The sequence below is a fragment of the Chelonia mydas genome, chromosome 3, assembly GCF_015237465.2.
Source record: "Chelonia mydas isolate rCheMyd1 chromosome 3, rCheMyd1.pri.v2, whole genome shotgun sequence".
NCBI classification, from domain to species: domain Eukaryota; kingdom Metazoa; phylum Chordata; order Testudines; family Cheloniidae; genus Chelonia; species Chelonia mydas.
Genome location: NC_057851.1, coordinates 115,531,927 through 115,550,200, shown reverse-complemented (window position 1 = coordinate 115,550,200; position 18,274 = coordinate 115,531,927). Strand labels below are relative to the sequence as shown.

Sequence of the window (18,274 nt, the reverse complement as noted above, 5' to 3'; positions counted from 1 at the left end):
TATCACAGCCATAGTAGTCAACATGGGACTAAAGAGAAATACAGAAGATAAGTTCAGCATATTTTCATAGCCTTGGACAAACTGCGGAAAGATTGTTGCTGTATTGCTGATGCTGTTGAAATCTGCACAGAAATTCAAGAGACATTGAAGAAAGACTTACTCAACAACAAAGTTAAATTGCAGGCAGTAAAGAAACATCTAATAATCACCCATCGATCTTGCCAGACATAATAAATTTCAGGGCTAGCAGAAAACCACTCGAGCACTACATGTTTGCTGACGATATTTTAAAGAAAGTCACACCACTGAACTGGTGGAAGTCACTAGCTAAGCACCTAGAACCAGAGTTTATTGAAGTCCTAAAACAGCTTTTGAGAGCAATGGTCTTTTCCGCAGGCACAGAAAGAATATTTTCTTCATTTGGACTATCTAATTCAAAATTGAGAAACTGATTGGGAGTTGAAAAGGCAGGAAAACTTTTCTCTTCCAGTTTATAAATAAAAAGGAGGAGGGAGGGGACCATTATCTCATTTTTAAGAGACTTAGGCAAGCAGGAACTTTACTTTCAGTCACTTTCACTTAGGCATATTTGAAAATTTTCCCAGGATGACCTGAAATAATTAATTTAATTCACTGACTACAGTTAATCCCTCTGTTCCTCTAACAACTTATTTAGTTGTAAATGTGAAACATGTTTTGAGAAGAGAAATTTACATATCTAAAACATTTGAGGTTGTTTTGTTTAATAAAAAGAAATTTTATATGCTGTTTTGTGTGTTTAAATTTCAGTTCCCATTCTACTGCAGCTTGACACAAAAGCAAAAAGTTAATTATCTAGTAAATAAGCAATATATCATTCACCATTTTCTAACATACTAAAAATGTACACTTACCAAGAATCTGAAAATATTAAGCTTTATATTTTCTCAAATAAATGTATTGTGTACCCTTCTAGGTAGCCAAAAGATGTACCAAATCTAGTGTAAAGGCTCCGTTTAGTTGTAAATCAACATGTTTTAATGGTTATATCAACAAGTGAGAATGCACCTTTCTTTAGAAAATAACGGAAGTACAAACGGAAAAGTTGATTTAAATTGATTATTGAAATTGAGGCTTTCCTCTCAGTGATTTAAATCATGATTTAAACAGCCCTGATTTAAATCAATCCACTTTAGAACTAGGAACTTTTTAGTTCACACTCATAGCATCCATACGGGGTGTCAAGGTTCCTCCCCCACTCTGAACGCTAGGGTACAGATGTGGGGACCTGCATGAAAACCTCCTAAGCTTATCTTTACCAGCTTAGGTCAAAACTTCCCCAAGGTACAAAATATTCCACCCTTTGTCCTTGGATTGGCCGCTACCACCACCAAACAAATACTGGCTACTGGGGAAGAGCTGTTTGGAAATGTCTTTCCCCCCAAAATACTTCCCAAAACCTTGTACCCCACTTCCTGGACAAGGTTTGGTAAAAAGCTTCACCAATTTGCCTAGGTGACTACAGACCCAGACCCTGGGATCTTAAGAACAATGAACAATCCTCCCAACACTTGCACCCCCCCCTTTCCTGGGAAATGTTGGATAAAAAGCCTCACCAATTTGCATAGGTGACCACAGACCCAAACCCTTGGATCTGAGAACAATGAAAAAGCATTCAGTTTTCTTACAAGAAGACTTTTAATAGAAATAGGAGTAAATAGAAGTAAAGAAATCCCCTCTGTAAAATCAGGATGGTAGATACCTTACAGGGTAATTAGATTCAAAACAGAGAATCCCTCTAGGCAAAACCTTAAGTTACAAAAAAGATACACAGACAGAAATAGTTATTCTATTCAGCACAATTCTTTTCTCAGCCATTTAAAGAAATCATAGTCTAACACATACCTAGCTAGATTACTTACTAAAAGTTCTAAGACTCCATTCCTGGTCTATCCCTGACAAAAGCAGCATACCAACAGACACACAGACCCTTTGTTTCTCTCCCACCTCCCAGCTTTTGAAAGTATCTTGTCTCCTCATTGGTCATTTTGGTCAGGTGCGAGCGAGGTTACCTTTAGCTTCTTAACCCTTTACAGGTGAGAGGAGTTTTCCTCTGGCCAGGAGGGATTTTAAAGGGGTTTACCTTTCCCTTTATATTTATGACACGGGTCACTACACTGCACCACTTTGGTGAGTGCAGATATTCATACCCCTGTAGTATGAACTGCATGGCAGTGTAGACAAGCACTTAGTTATAACCAACAGCTCACCTCGCATTGATCAAAGTTACTATGGATAGTTGCAGTATGACAGAGGACACAAGATCCATTGTCTTGGATGTCAAACTGGCTAATTATTTTGAGATTTAAGACATCTGCGCACGCTTTGTAATATTTACAACTATGGCTCTTTGTAGGATTATGATGTCAGTGTATGACTACATCTATTCAGGATTACAGACTTTGTACTTTGCATGGAAATTTGTACTTGTCGCTTTTGTTTCCTCTTGAAACATCAATAAAAGTAGTAAAATAAAAAACCCCTAAATAAATACTCTTTGTAAGCGTTTCTTAAATACAGAATTTGTCTGTTTTCTCCAGGATCCTAATGAGATTGATGTACACAAAGGAAAATAAACACAATAGTGCTGGATTAAATCCTGTCTAATAATGTCACAAGTCTTTATAATTTAGACTATTTTAACCACAATCTTTGTATCCGATCCTTCATACCTTACTCCTGTGAGCTATTCTTATCTCATATCATTCGTCCCATTGACTTCAGAGTGTCTATGCACATGAAGAATATTTACTCACATGAGTAAGACTGACTAGACTAGATCCTTAACTGGTAAATTTCACCTAAGAAATACTGAACCTTATACAACTTAAGTACATAATGTACACTAGTATGAAATTCATTGTCTTTACAAAAGAATAATAAAGATTTTGTCATGAAATCAGTGTGGAAACCAATAATAAATTAAACAAAAAGTGACCGCTAATTAAATTTCTCTGGATGTGGACACAGATTTGCAACATCTGTGGGGGACAACAGACAATGGATCTTTAAAGCCACCGAGTTTAGGCATCTCAGTATGTTTACTACAGATGAAAAGAAAATAATTCAGTCTTTTGGCCTCTAGAGTAGATTCAGTGAATAAATAAAGTAATAATTTCATTTATAAACCACCCCCTGCAAAAGCGTTCAGGGTGCTGAACATTCATTAAATTTTTTTTTTGTAGGTGCCAAAGATAAGTATCTGTGATACCCTCTGCATGACTAAACAAGTCTATGCAAAGCCTTAAAAAGTGATGTGACCTAAACCAGCAAAGTAATTTTGTGAAAAATGGGATTCTATTAATGAGAATATATTTGGGTGTTTTGCATGACTACAAGAAGAAGTAATTCAGAAAGAGCAACAACGGGGATGCTCGGTAGATATTTTAAAACTAGGAGCAACTTAGATGCCAGTCGATGTGCCATCCCACAGCTATAAGCCACATACACAAGTAATGTCATAAGATCACTTGTGGAGTAAACGGTCCACAAAGTAAACAGTCCATCTTTAATAGATAATGGCAGAAAGTTACCTTACAGAATAATGCTTTTTTGCACAAATGATATTTTAAAAACCAAATCTAGACGAAGATGTTTAATATTATCAATAAAAGTATTTATCAATTTATTGGGGAAACATCCAGCCATTGCTCTGGGTAGTTTCATAGTCATGAAATGTCAACATATATAAAATACAATATAATAATTACATTGCACACTTCCCACACTACTGCTTCTAACAAATATCTGCAATTAATAACCAAAATCCCTTTATCTGCCAGTACATTAAGGGTAAAATTTTCAAAGGCACAATTGGCAATTAGGAGCCCAGCCCACATTGGCAGTCAGCAGGAGTTCAAAAGCCGCTAGGTGCCTAAGGCCTGTGCCTTTGAAAATCTCCCCATTATACATACCATTGCAAGTCCAAATATGCGTTTGTGCATTACCCAATACAACTTCCAACTACAACATGCACCATAGCCAAAATTCAAATGACGAGGCGGAGAAGCAGGGGCTGGGAGGGAGAAAATGGAAGTCTAGAGAAATGGGGTATTACTGCAACACACCTTGCAGCCATTTCTAACAATTAAGGGTTTATACCCCTTCATTCCTTACAAAATGCAATTTCTAAAGTCCTTGTGTATGGGGAGATTTTGGGAAACCTGTAAAGTGCCTGAGCCCACTATTGCTTATTGTTAAAAGCAGCCAAGTCAGCAGACCGTAAAGTGGCCAAAGCAGCCTCAGCTTGACCCAGGGAGGAGGGAAGGGGGTTTGGGGTGCCACAGAAAGGGCAGCTTGACCCCACTTTCTTCCTGATAAGAATTGTGTTGAAGTTGCTGATCCATGCATTTTAGAAGAGCAGGATGTGCCCTCAGGAATGTGTCTAACAGGGTCTCAAGGCTGCAAACTCTGGGAAAAAACCTCACCTGGTTAATCAATAATCAGAAGAAAACCTCTTGCTTGACCATTGAAACTGCTTGCTTAACAAGTTTCCTTTAGGTGACATGTCATTGTGTTACTAATGTATAAAATAAGGGGGAAAAGTTTGAGGTTGTGGGACTCTTCGGGACTGGACTTTGGACTTTCCCACTGGATGCATCTTGTGTTCCCCACCAGCAGACAAGCTGCTGCTGTGCCACTTGAGAGCCACACTCAGCTTTGGTAATTATCGACGGTTGGGGGTGTTTTACTAACCTGTGGCAGACGTGTGTAAGTGCTTGAGACGAAGTAAAATTTAACTTTAAGTGAAGGCACTCGTGTTGTCCTGTTTGTGCCAGCCATCTACCAGTCGGATGGCCATGTCTGCCCTGATTTATTTCCTGACACCACCTCACACAGAGTAAACATTACCAGGAGCTTTGGGTTGAAAGAACCCCGGGTAACACTTGTTGCCTATCGATATGATCACCTCACTTCTTTTAATCCCTCCACTGTCTCCCCAACAGCAACGTATCAAATGTAAGCATTTGATCACCAACCCCAAAGCTCAATAAAATACTCTATCCCTTCCTAATTATCTTCTCGTCAAGTTTTCTGTTACCTTTCACACACACTCCACCACTCACACCAACTTTCTTAACCATGTCCACATATTTGTGAGCCTCTCCCACAATCACCTTTGTACTTTCTTCCACATGGTCTCCTCTGTACACAGTATGGCCTCCCTGAGTTAATCTATAAGAACATTATACTTTTAAACCCCTCTTAAAGACAGTCTTCTGATGCTGCTTACAGTGAATCTTATTAATTTGTATAAAAATCCCTTTTTGTTGCTCCTCTTCCCTAACCAACCCCTTGTTTTTGTCCGTCTTTCCCTAGATTGCAAGTTCTTTGACCACCCTCTCTACATGTCTAGAAAGTGTTTAGCTACAGTGGATACCACCATAAACAAAATCATTAATAAAAGGTAGTCAGCCAGACTCATCTGTGCATCTGGTAGCTTGCATTCTTTCTGGGGTTTTCAAAATACCCCAAAAGACAATATACCTTAGTGGGTATACAAAAGGAAGGCAGCTGATGTCCAGGTGAAGCCCAGAATGAACAGCTGTCCATTTCATTTTCTGCCAAAAAGAACAGAGCTGATGAGCTCAGTCCTGGGTCGACTGAACAGCAAACCCTTAAGAAAACCGAAAACGTGATTAAGAGTATTCAGTGACTCGGCCCTCAAAACTAAGTGCAAAACTTACTTTCTTCAACTTGGCACTAGCACAGCTGTAATTAAAATGAGCAAAGATAAAGAGAGAAAAAGGAAGATGAGGAAAAAGAGCTGAAGAGGAGCTAGAGAAGGAAATTAAACAAAACACATACATAGCCCCAACTGCCTTAGGGAAATAATTGAGGAAAATTACACCACTAACCTATTGAGATTTTGATTTTCACTTGGGAGACACTCAGACACTAGAATAGAGGGCATGTGATGAGCTGTATAAACTGCACCAGAAACAGAGGGGTTAAGGGGCTGCTTTGGCTTGGAGAAGCCCTGCCCCACAGCACCTGCAAGTCATGTCAGCAATGGAGGAGGAAGCTCCACTCAGTGGGCAGCCCTAGGAATGGAGCAGGCTCTTGAGCTTCCCAGCTCCCATGAAAATAGCTGGTAGCTAGCGGAGCCTCTGTCCTCACAGGAAGGGAACACAGACCCTGCCCGAAAAAAGGGGAAAGGGACCAAATCCTATAACTCGTTCTGGACACCCAGTGAAATCTGGAGTGGACTCTGGCACATCCTGGGCTGGGCCCCTCTGAAAAGGGGCTGAACTGAAACTGACTACAGGTTGCCCCTTTAACCCTTTTCTTTTACCTGTTTTGCTGATCTTGGATTGATTAATTGTTTCACTTGGAACTCCAAAAAGGGCAGAAGTCACCAGAAAGCCTTGGCTGGAGGGCTGAAAGCTAGCCATTGCTAGACTGACACAGAGAGCCCCTGTTGAAAGGACTGGACTTGTGTGTGTGTACTTTCCATGCAGCAGCTGATGGGGACAGATCCCTGAAAGACCCATTATAAGGATGTTGCTAGTCGTATCCTAAATTTTTTGGCTCCTGAAAAGGAGATTTCTCAATTATGATATAGTGTTAGCTAGCCAAAGTCTCCCATTTAAAAAAAAAAACCCTTTTCTACATAGTCCAACTACAGTCGAAAAGCGGGACCATTGATTTATAGCTGACTATAGCACTGCTATAGGACCTACTTTTATTTTTATTTGTACGTCCCATTTGTCTTTCCCATTAATGACGTAAACAAACATTTTTCAACTAATGGTCCATTAAAGGTGATGTTAGAGTATTAATGCATAGTGTAACAGAATCAAGTAACATACACAAGTGTCAGCTATACTGGACCATAAAGCTTTATACAAATTATTCTAACTCCCGAACAGCCACAGCATACGAACTTTTTAAAAGCTTTATACTACTACTACTGATCAACCTGTTCTAAATAACTCGTACTTTCAGTGCAGGAAGCTGATGCCATCTGGCAAACCTGACACACCCACTACAAGAAGGAGAACCTGTGAGAGGTTTCTACAGAAAATATTTCTGATACCCATCCCTTATTTTTTAATCAATCAGTTATGTGCTGTGACTATTTTAACAAGTCACTCCCAGTTTTCCTTTCTTGCGCCTGGAACAGTGGTGTATAACCAGGGAAACTATTTAAACAAAAACATTTCATGTGAACCCCACCACTTGGCAAATTGTTGGAAATGTTTATACATTGTACTTTTAAAAGAATGATTTGGTGAAATCAGGTCCAATCCAGAAACAACTCATCTACTGAAGTAATTTTATAATTGCCTGGGATAAGTTTTCTGTGGCAGGAATGATTTAAGCAGAAAGGGAGAGTCTATTGAGGAGAGGCTGAGGGAACTGAGATTATTTAGTCTGCAGAAGAGAAGAGTGAGGGGGGATTTGATAGCAGCCTTCAACTATCTGAAGGGGGGGTTCCAAAGAGGATGGAGCTAGGCTGTTCTCAGGGATGGCAGATGACAGAACAAGGAGCAATGGTCTCAAGTTTCAGTGGGGGAGGTCTAGGTCGGATATTAAGAAAAACTATTTCACTAGGAGGGTGGTGAAGTACTGGAATGGGCTACCTAAGGAGGTGGTGGAATCTCCATCCTTAGAGGTTTTTGAGGCCCGGCTTAAAGCTCTGGCTGGGATGATTTAGTTGGGGTTGGTCCTGCTTTGAGAAGGGGTTGGACTAGATGACCTCCTGAGGTCTCTTCCAAACCCTAATCTTCTATGATTCTATTAGCAGGAAAAATCACTCAGAACTTTCACTCTAGCACACTCCTGTTTTTGACTGTATCGTTTGCTCTTCCCTAAATCATTTCTTCCCCTTTTTTCATCTCAGGTCTCAATGAGTAGGTCCACTAAGACAGCTGAAAAAGCTGTGTCCCCTGGACCACATGCATTATACTTTAATATTCTCTTTGAAATAACTCTTTATATGTTAAAGACACTAATATTTTCACTCTTTCACAAATTTAATTAGAAGTGATAATTTCTTCTCCATTTGTGAGTGTCATTAGATTTTTTTTTTTGTTTTCCCAAGTGACTGTTCTGAATTTTTTTAAAAATGGATTTGACTATCACATTTCAAGTCTTATTCCAGTGTCCGCAAAGAAATAACCTAACTTCTCGCAGCTCTAATTTTAAAATTTACTATTGTTTGCTAAAAAGAAAAGAAAAAGAAAAAAAAGGTCAACTTGTAAATAAAAATAAATTTACCAAGAAAAGGGAACACAAATGAGGATATTTTGTATTTCTAAAGGAAATATTTATTCTTCCTGGCATCCCTCAAAATCATGAAAGTAACAGAAATATTCCTGTTTGCAGGGTTGTTGTAGCCATATTGGTCACAGGATATTAGAGAGACAAGGTGGGTGAAGTAATATCTTTTATTGGACCAACATCTGTTGGTGAAAGAGGTAAGCTTTCCAGTTTACACAGAGCTCTTCTTCAGGTCCTGGCAGTTTATAAAGATGTTGGAAATCAAAGCAGCATAAAATGAAATCAATCAGGATTGGCAGCATAAGTGCATTTCCTTTGGCAATTTCTATTTTAGGACTGAAGATCTGCTTTATTTATATTCTTCATTTATCCTTCAGTCTTAGATTTATTAGTATTTTTGGTGTCATCTTCATGTGAAACTGATGATCTTTAAGGGCCTGATCCAGCTCCTCCAAAGTCAATGGGAGTTTTTTCATTAATTTCAGTGGTGGTTGAATCAGACCCTATAAGAATTCTGTTGTGCTAATTTAGCACAGTAAGTAGAATGCATGGCAATGCCTGTGTCTCCTCTTTCCTACCCCATCCCTCCTTCACTTTCCGCTAAAATTGTACAACTGTTCTAAAACTCCTGAAATGGAATATGCTCAGGAAAAAACCACTATCAAGGTGGTGTCCTGCTTATGAAAGACAATGGATTGTTTTGATATATCTGGGGGTGCATACAGACACCCAGGATCTTTTATTGAAACTGACGGCCTGACTTCTCTCATGAACAAACGATCACAGCCAAGCTTGGCTGCAAAATGCTGGAAGGATTTTGGGTGAGCATTGCTCTATCAGAAATGAAATTACCTAGTTAATTAAGTCTAGGTTCTAAAATGTGTCTTATGATTTTATTTTATGTGATCATTTCCCCCTAATATTTCTATTTGCTATCATTTGGCTTTCTATACTTTATTTAATAAACTTTTACTTGGATTTCACTATAAACACATTTAAGACCAATGATCTGAGGTGAAACTGGTAAGCTGGTGTGTACTGCTTCTTTGGAAACAGCTAATATAACTAGGTTAAAAAAAGAATTAGATAAATTTATGGAGGATAAGTCCATGAACAGCTATTAGCCAAGATGCTCAGGGACACAACCCCATGCCCTGGATGTCCCTAAACCTCCGAATGCCAGAAGCTGGGACTGGACAACAGGGAATGGATCACTCGAAATTGCCCTGTTCTGTTCATTCTCTCTGAAACACCTGGCACTGGACACGGTCAGAAGACAGGCTACTGGGCTAGATGGACCATTGGTCTGACCCAGTATGGTGGTTCTTCTGAATCTGTTAATGTCCTGTGGAACAGAGGCCAGAACACTCCAGGGTGATGCATGGGGACTGGAGTGTGCCTATCACTAACCTGGAGAGAGAGCGAGTGAGAGAGCAGGGCCTGCGTAGGCCTGGAGGGGAGTGCTTGTGTTGCCTGTTGCCAGTGGAGTCAGCAGGCTCAGACAAGGCTTCCTCACACTAACAGCAGGTAGTAGCAAGGTGCCTCAACTCTGTGTACCTCCGGGAAGCATCACAACATCCAAACAGGGAACAAAAACAATACCATGCGACTTCTGTTACTAAAATCACAGCTAATCATGACAGTTTCCATAGCAAAGCAATGAATAGCAAACATATGCAGAAAATTGTTTGCAATCAATCCATAGAAATTTTTTTTTCATTGCAAAAATAGTCACCAAATAATTGTAAATGGAGTCTACATTACAGAAAAATCAAATCCTCTTGCACCTATTTCATGAGCAAAAGAGGAGGCTACATTTGTTGGATAAAATTATTGATTATGACTCACTTGCACAGCTATATTCTAGGAAATGTTCATAGTGGTTTCATATCTGTTGCTTGAATGCAGACATTATAGGAAGACAGCTTTGTTTAAAATTAACTTCTTATTCCACTACTGATCAGACTTTGCATCTCTCTCCTACTTAAAATGGCAGGTATCCTTTTAGTATAAAAATGATGCTGTCAGATTATAAAATAACCTCTGTTAAAAACACCACTTTAGATTTAAAAAATGAAATACAAAAACCAAACATTTCTCCTGTTTATGCCTATTCCCCTCCCCCCGGCGCGTTTCTGAGTTCGGAAAGTGGAAATAGTCTATTTCACTTATTTAGCAAACCCCCCATGTCACTTCAGTTTCGCTGTCAGGGTCTCAAACAGCAGCACAATGTATGGATTGCGAACACTGCATGGGTAACATCTGCCTAAAAATGTTTCAATTCTAATTTGAAAATCAGAGAAACATTCCTATTTGTCCTACGGTCAAAAAAATTTGGCTTTTATAAAAAGATTTTAGCTTAAAATTGACCTCTGTTTATTTAAGAATTCCAATTTTAATATCAGAAAAAGTTTTTCTCCTATTAGTAGATAGAATTTTTACCATAACATCTAACAGATTGATTTATTTACCAAAGAAACTGCCTGTAGGCATGTATTCATTATATGAAGACCAAAGGCTACCTTTCCACACTCAGCTTAGAATTCATTGTATGGATATTCTCTAAATGTGAATGTATAATTCTTCCAGTGATTGATTTATACTGAAAAGGATCACTGCTACATGCTGCAATTGCATTTCTGAGCTGGAGACATCTGCTTTCTACATTATTTTCTTGACTGCACAAGGTTCAGGATCACCAGTGTGTTAATCAGCCACATTAAACCCCAAATGTATTCTAATTACACTACAAAACTACACCGGTTTGAAGAGTGGTTAAAAATAAAAAGTAGTCAATCACACTTACTTACCCTTCAAGGAACAATCTCCAGAAAAAAGGCAGGATGTACAGAAGAGAGGATCAAAACATTATTTCAAAAAAAGAAAAAGGAGTACTTGTGGCACCTTAGAGACTAACCAATTTATTTGAGCATAAGCTTTCGTGAGCTACAGCTTAGAGACTAAGGTGCCACAAGTACTCCTTTTCTTTTTGCGAATACAGACTAACACGGCTGCTACTCTGAAACCTAATGTTATTTCAGTTTATTATTGTAAAATATAATCAGGGCCTGACATTGCCATTGGCAAGCGAATGCTAAGTAGGAAATTTTCTCTGAGTGAAGACTTAACCATCAAATTTCTGTGGATACTAAAGCAAAATTAAGTTTCTAGCATTACCTTAGAGGATACAAATTTCCAAACGTAAACTGAGTGTAAAGGATATTGTGTCATCATCTTGAGTCTGCAGACAGGCTGGAACTGTGAAGATGTGAACTGTCTACAGATCATAACCTGGCTGCAGAGCATAGCACAAGCCAATTACTTTGGAATTGCAACAGGAAAAGAAACTCCTCACCCTCATTACAGTTTAGCCAAGACAGCAGAAGTGCCCTGTGGCAACTACTCCAGACTCAAGGCTGAGCACACTGTGATGCTTGTACCTGTGACATAAGCAGACTAACTGTAGCAGATGACCAATCCATTCCATCCCTACACACTCCTGTTGTGTTGGATGCAGGGAGTTCCCTGAAGATCTTGGCTCTCTAGCACAAAAGATGGGCAAATACTCTACATGGGCTCCCCAAAAATTGCTGCATCCCTTGTGCTGTGGAATGCCAGTGGTTCTCTCTCAATGAGTGGCAAAGAAAGGACCAGGATTTGCCTTCAAAGGAGGTGTAGGTCACCAACCTTCATTTTCGTGGGGGGTTAACGCCAAGGCACTGTTTTTTTCCCTCCCACCAGTGATGCAAATCCCTAATGTAGTTGCACTGCCCAGTGTAAGAAGTGACCTGCATCACTGCAGTTTACCCCAGGTTCAAACTAGAGCAGGGGTTCCAAAACTTGGTCCGTGGCTTGTTCAGGGTAAGCCCCTGGTGGGCCGCGAGACACTTTGTTTACCTGAGCATCCGCAGGTACGGCTCCTCGCAGCTCCCAGTGTCCGCGGTTCGCCATTCCCGGCCAATGGGAGCTGTAGGAAGTGGTGGCCCATGGTACTTGCAGACGCTCATGTAAACAAAGTGTCTCACGGCCTGCCAGGGGCTTACCCTGAACAAGCCATGAACCAAGTTTGGGAACCCCTGAACTAGAGTAAGAAGCACTCGATGCAAGTAATTTTTACATTGTTCTAGCGCATTTGAACTAGGGGCATGCACCGGTGCAGCAACATCAGTGTAACTATACCAGTGTGAAATGTAATCTCAGTTATGCCTCATCTACACTTAAAACGTATATCAACACAGCTATGGTGCTCAGAGGTCCAAAACCCCCATTGTAGACACAGCTACATTGACGGAAGAATGCTTTAGTTGATCTAGCTACTGCTACTCAGGGGAGGTGGATACCTATAGCGACAGGAAAAAACCCTTCCATCGCTGAGGTGTCTACACTACAGCACTATAGTGGCATAGCTACTGAACTGTGGCTGTGCTGCAGTGCAGAAAAGCACTTAGTCTGTCTGCAATGGGATTTTAGCCTCCAGTTTAGCTCTACCAGAGCAAACCTCAAGTGTAGATGTAATTTACACTAGTACAATGTGAATTGCACTGGTGTAGTTTACCTCAGATGAGACCATGTCTTTAAACTAGAGGTTTGCACTGGTGCAACTACAATGGTAGCTAAATAGCAGTGTAGATGAGCCCTAATTTCCCCCCTCAAAACTGCTACATGGTTGAAACTTCCAGGAGGCTACATCTACCCTCCTCCAAAATCCTCATATTAGCTGGTAGGAAGCAGGATAATTGTGTTAGCTAGTGACCTTCTGGATGATTTTATAACCATGTGAGGCTGGTCTCTTTAAGCACACCACCATATGTATTCATAGGAAGACTATCCTGCCCTCTAAAAGCACTTTAATGAAAAAATGACAAAAACTGAACATGTAAGTTTTCTTTATACTCACCTACGCAGTTATCACAAAGGCTGCAATGTGAGGCACGAGGTGGGCGGAAAATCTTGCAAGTGAAACAGTATTTCAGTTTCACTGTCTGTCCATTGATGATTACTTCTTTTGTTCTGGGAGGTGGACGGTATCCTCCTGAACTGGAGCCATTTGCAATATCTATCAGGGAAATAATTAAACATTAGAACAATAATTTAAATTCTCTTGCCAGATATGGGATAGGCACATTACTGTCATTTTAAATCCAGTTTCTTTAACATTTACGTATATTTTTGTAGATTTAGAAAGCTTAAAAAGTTTTTCTCTCTCCCAGACTCTGAATATCTAGGCAAATAACTCAAAATACAATGCATCACAAAAAATGGAAAAAAAAACCCACGCAGCTAATTGTTTAAAAAAAAAAAAAAAAAAAAAAATCTAGCCACCACAGCTTCTGTACCACAAAAACCAAAATCCCACACTCTTCAGCCTAGCCAGCACCTTTAATATTTACTTCATGTACGATATCCAAGACTGAGTAACACAAAAATCTATTCAAGCACAGACTCCATTTCACTGGTCCCTCAAAAATAGGCTTGCTCTTCGTGGAGTTTCTTGCGATGTGTACATTTGTTCACTAAGAACTGGACTAACCACCAACTCATTTAACAGAGGTGACTAAAGTCATTTTCAATTGGGGAAAGAGCTCGAGGATTTTTTAGTTCACATCTATAAATGAAAAATGGCCCTCTTGCAAATTGCTGTAATCACTTTAAAAGGGAGGTTTTGCTTTTAGAAGCGTTTTTAAGTCTTTAATTATTAAGACAAAGAAATGCAGCGTTCAGACTGAATTTAATGCCCAAACTAGACATTTATACAATACACACCAACATTCTACCTATCATTAGAGCACTTGGCATATATGGCAAACAAGATCACTCATTGTTCTGAGACCCTTAAATACCCTTAAATGTATAATGGAGTACATTCAGGAGAGTATTTCACTCATCTTGCTTTTTGAGAGTTTAAAATCGAACACGTAGTGATATTTTAATGCAGCTGTTGTAGCTTAAAATTTGTTTACAAAGAAGTCTTTGCTTGCCATCTGGCAAAGTGATAGCTGAGATTATTTAGGACAAGAACATTTATTACTCCAGAAGCTAAAGCACTGGCTAGGTTAATAATTTTTAAGGATCAATTTTGTATTTTAAATGCTTCTGAAGTGCAGATATATGCTGAGAAGCGCATGTGGTTAAAATGGTGCCTTCTTACTCAAAGAACTGCCCTCATTGTGTATTCACAATAAAATCTGATTACTTTAGTGACAAAATGTAAGTTTTACTGTCAGCCAAGCAGAACCAAAAGAGCTATGGTAGAGTGAAACAGATTTTCTGACTCTTGCATCATAAACAGAATTGTTTTAATTAAATTTCAGTGTCAGGGCCACCTGTGCAGCTATGTTTTCTTCAAATGACGCCTGCAGTTACAACTTGGATGAGCATAGAAAGGTCTAGGACTACCCTGAAGTATGAAACAGTAATACTATTACAGTTGCAAACATGCTATTCATCTAATAAATATAGTTACAAATATTTATAATATAAACAGGGTCCTGACAAACTTATGTTTCAGCACCCACTTCTGAAAGAACACAGAAATTGTATGTTAAGATAGTTACTATATATATCTGCATCTTTAGGTAAAAGGTTTATGAATATACTGAGCAAGTATCTTTAATTTTCAGATTTAAAAACTATTTTTTTTCCAATGTAATTTATAATCTCCTGCCTTAATTTTTTAAAAAACTATTACAACAGTAAAAGCCTGTTAGAATCTTATGGATATATATATTTACAACCTTGAAGTTTTTTGTTTGAAAACTGATAGCTCTCATTGAGCTGAATTTGTCATAGTTCAAGCGTAAGAGACTATTCATAAAACAGATAAAGCCTCTTTAACAGATCCTGATAATTACTAGATTTAATATTATAGCAACATGCTCCTGAGATACTAAGAGTATGTCTACAGTGCAACATAAACCCAGGGTTTGAATTCAGGCTTAAGTCTACCTCCACTTTCTTTCTGTCTTCACACAAATCATGCTAACCCAAGACTCAGACCCAGAGTCCTCAGGCTATATGGGTTTATATAACATATATGATACGATTAGCATGATCGATGAGGAAGGAAACAATCTTTGGATTCCTTTTTATTTAGAACAGGTGTCTCAAACTCAGTTTACCTGAGGCCAGTGCCAGCCCTAAAATCCTCCCAGCTGGCCAATAATGTCACTGAAGATGGTGTTGAGAAAAAAAAACTTTTATATTGTATTTTTTATTTTGAATTTCTTAGAAATAATAAAACTGTCATACAACTTTATACAATTCTTTGCATGCCAGACAGTTTTCAGTGTTTGCCAGATAGCTTGCAACGCTTCAGTTCTGTCAGTTCATTGATGTTTGGCCTCAGGAGCTGAGCAGTTGAAACCTTCAGGATTGCAGCAAGGCATGCATCAGATACTTGTGTTCGGTATTTTGACTTGTTTATATACATTGTGGAAAAAAGTGACGCTGCCTCCATGGCTGACTTTGCCCAGCAACTAGTGATGGTATCTCCATCCCTTTCCTCCAGCCAATGGGAGCTGCGGTGGGCTGCGCATGCAGCAGACATTGCTGGCAGCATGGCTGCATGTGTCTCTCCTCCGTGGGCCGCAGATGGCCCACGGGCCAGGACTTTGAGACCCCTGATTTGGAACTAAGCTAAGCTAACATTGTGGCAGGCAGCAAGAAAACATTCATGCATACAGCATTATATTTAGAGCTTTATAGGTACCATGAGTGATTCCAGCCCCAAATTTAAAATGAAAAAAGGTGAGGGTTGAGGGTTTTTTTGGTCTTTGTTAGGTATGAACTTTTTAAAAATTAAAAAGGGAATATTTTACACATTTGCTATACAAAGACATCATTTATCATAGGCTGCAGCATCAATAACCATGAAAAGCTTTACCACACAGCAATAAAAGTAATATGCTTAAGACCAAAAGAGATTATTTACAGGATATATATATATATATATACACACACACACACACACACGTAATACGTTTTGTTATAAAAAGATACTGTATCATTTATTTTTATTGCTAAAATTGAGACAGTTAAGCACACTTACCATACTTTGAATGACATTACCACAAATATGCTAGCACTAGCCTTTAATCATAAAAAAAAATCAAATTCATCCTTAGTGGAACTCCACTGACCTTAATGTAGTTATAATCAGGGATGAGTTTGACCTTAGGTGTCAATGACAGACTAAGACTGTGGTCAAAAACGTCTATTTGTAACAGTCTGTAACCGTCTGTATTTGTCAGCCCCAATTAGGCTCCGATTCAGCAAGGTATTTAAGCAAGTACCTAAATTCAAGCATGTTAATAGTCCTATTGACTTTAACTAGATAACTCGCATGCTCAAAATTAGGCACATAATTAAGTCCATCACTTAAGAGGGGCTTTAATACATAGGCCTTTCTAGAATACCTTATTAATTTATTCTACCGATTAATTTTGGAGGATTGCATTTCCAAACATTGTTTTAGTCAAACCTGGCTGACAATGCTGAATGTGATTTGCTGCAATGACGGCTAAGTAATGGTCAGCAAAACATGATGTTTTAAAAAAAAAAAAAAAAAAAAAAAAGATTTGCTTACAGCTATACCAAACAGCCACCATATTAAACAGTTAAGCACAGGTCTAGTAAAACCATACTTGATATCAGTTTTGATCACGTTTTTTCTACCACAATTCAAGCCATAGTATGGATAGAACCTTCAGTAAGTAGATCAGCTTACACCCAGAAGCAGGAGTTGATCATCCCCATTACTTTCATTTACACAGCTTTGAATATTATCAGCTCTGTAAAATTATCCAGACCCTTTTTCTTTCTTTCCTATATACATTCATAGTATAGGTCTTCATGTGCCCAGGTATATGGCCACATCCTACTTACCCCCATATACATAAAACATAAGCACTCAACATGTAATACCTAGAAAATATATGGCTTGTGTTCGTATTATTTTACTTCAAGCTGGATACAATATAGATGTGAAATATTCTTCCCTCTCTTTTCAGAGACTTTTAACCTTTTCCAAAATGAAACTTGTATTTGGGGAAAATGTACATTAAGAGTCAAATCCTGATCCCAGTGAGGGCCAAGTCACAGGAGTTTTGCCATTACATTTCAAAGGGACAAGGATTTGGCCCTAAAACAATATATTGATAAAGCAATAATTTGTTTTTTTTTCCGGCTGCAGTAAAGGCCTAGTGTGAGCAAAATTCTTCATGAATGAACTCTGACATCTGTAAGAGCACAAAAATAAATATTAAAAAGATCTTACCACAACAAGGAAGGTCCTCTTTTTGTGTAACCATCTAAGTCCATGCTGCACACTTAATTATAAACACTGGCGTACATGGAGGAAAAGTCAGTATCTAGACAACCAGGAGCTTAAAAGCTTGAGAATGCCATTCTCAAGGGAGAACAGCAGAATTTCTCACTCTACAAAAACACTGGGAATGTGATTTAAAAAAAAACGTAAAGTAGTGCTGTTCACTGCAATCCACTTGTAACTCTTGATCTGTTATTGACAGGGCTGGATTAACCTTTTGTAGGCCTCGCACCAAACATATTTGTGGGCTCCCATGGAGGCAATGGAGCATGGTGCAGGGACGTCAGTCCCCATAGCGACGGGCCAGCCCAGCGTGAGGGCACTATTTACAAACTGGCAGTTGCCAGATGCACAGTGCCCCACCCAGCCCTGTGCTGCCAGCATGCCCCTTCCCCTCAGAGGGGGGTGGGGGGCGCGGGGCGCCATGCCACAGCACACCACCCAGCCCCCCCATCCAACACTGGAACCCCCCCCGATTCCCTATGGCCAGAGCCCCCCCTGCCCAAAAATGCACACCACCCCCCTGCCCAGCGCCCCCCCTGCCCACAGCCCCACCACAACTGCCTGGCACTGCCCACTGAACCCCCACTCCCTAGTGTCCCAACACACAGATCTTCCCCACCACCTCACAGCCCAGCACTCCCCAGAGACCCACTCCCCACCCCCTGCCTCCTGGCAGCACTC

At 39.5% G+C, this 18,274-nt stretch overlaps 1 protein-coding gene across 10 annotated transcripts in view; it reads right to left on the bottom strand.

The window, feature by feature from the left end:
* The window catches only part of ZDHHC14 (zinc finger DHHC-type palmitoyltransferase 14), a 154,099-nt gene that overhangs the window by 50,878 nt on the left and 84,947 nt on the right, over window positions 1-18,274 (bottom strand). For all 10 annotated transcript variants that reach the window (XM_027826089.3, XM_027826088.3, XM_027826090.3 and 7 more), the window contains exon 3: window positions 13,163-13,321. In XM_027826089.3, the coding sequence (XP_027681890.2) occupies window positions 13,163-13,321 (159 nt within the window). The remainder of the gene's footprint in view (window positions 1-13,162; window positions 13,322-18,274) is intronic.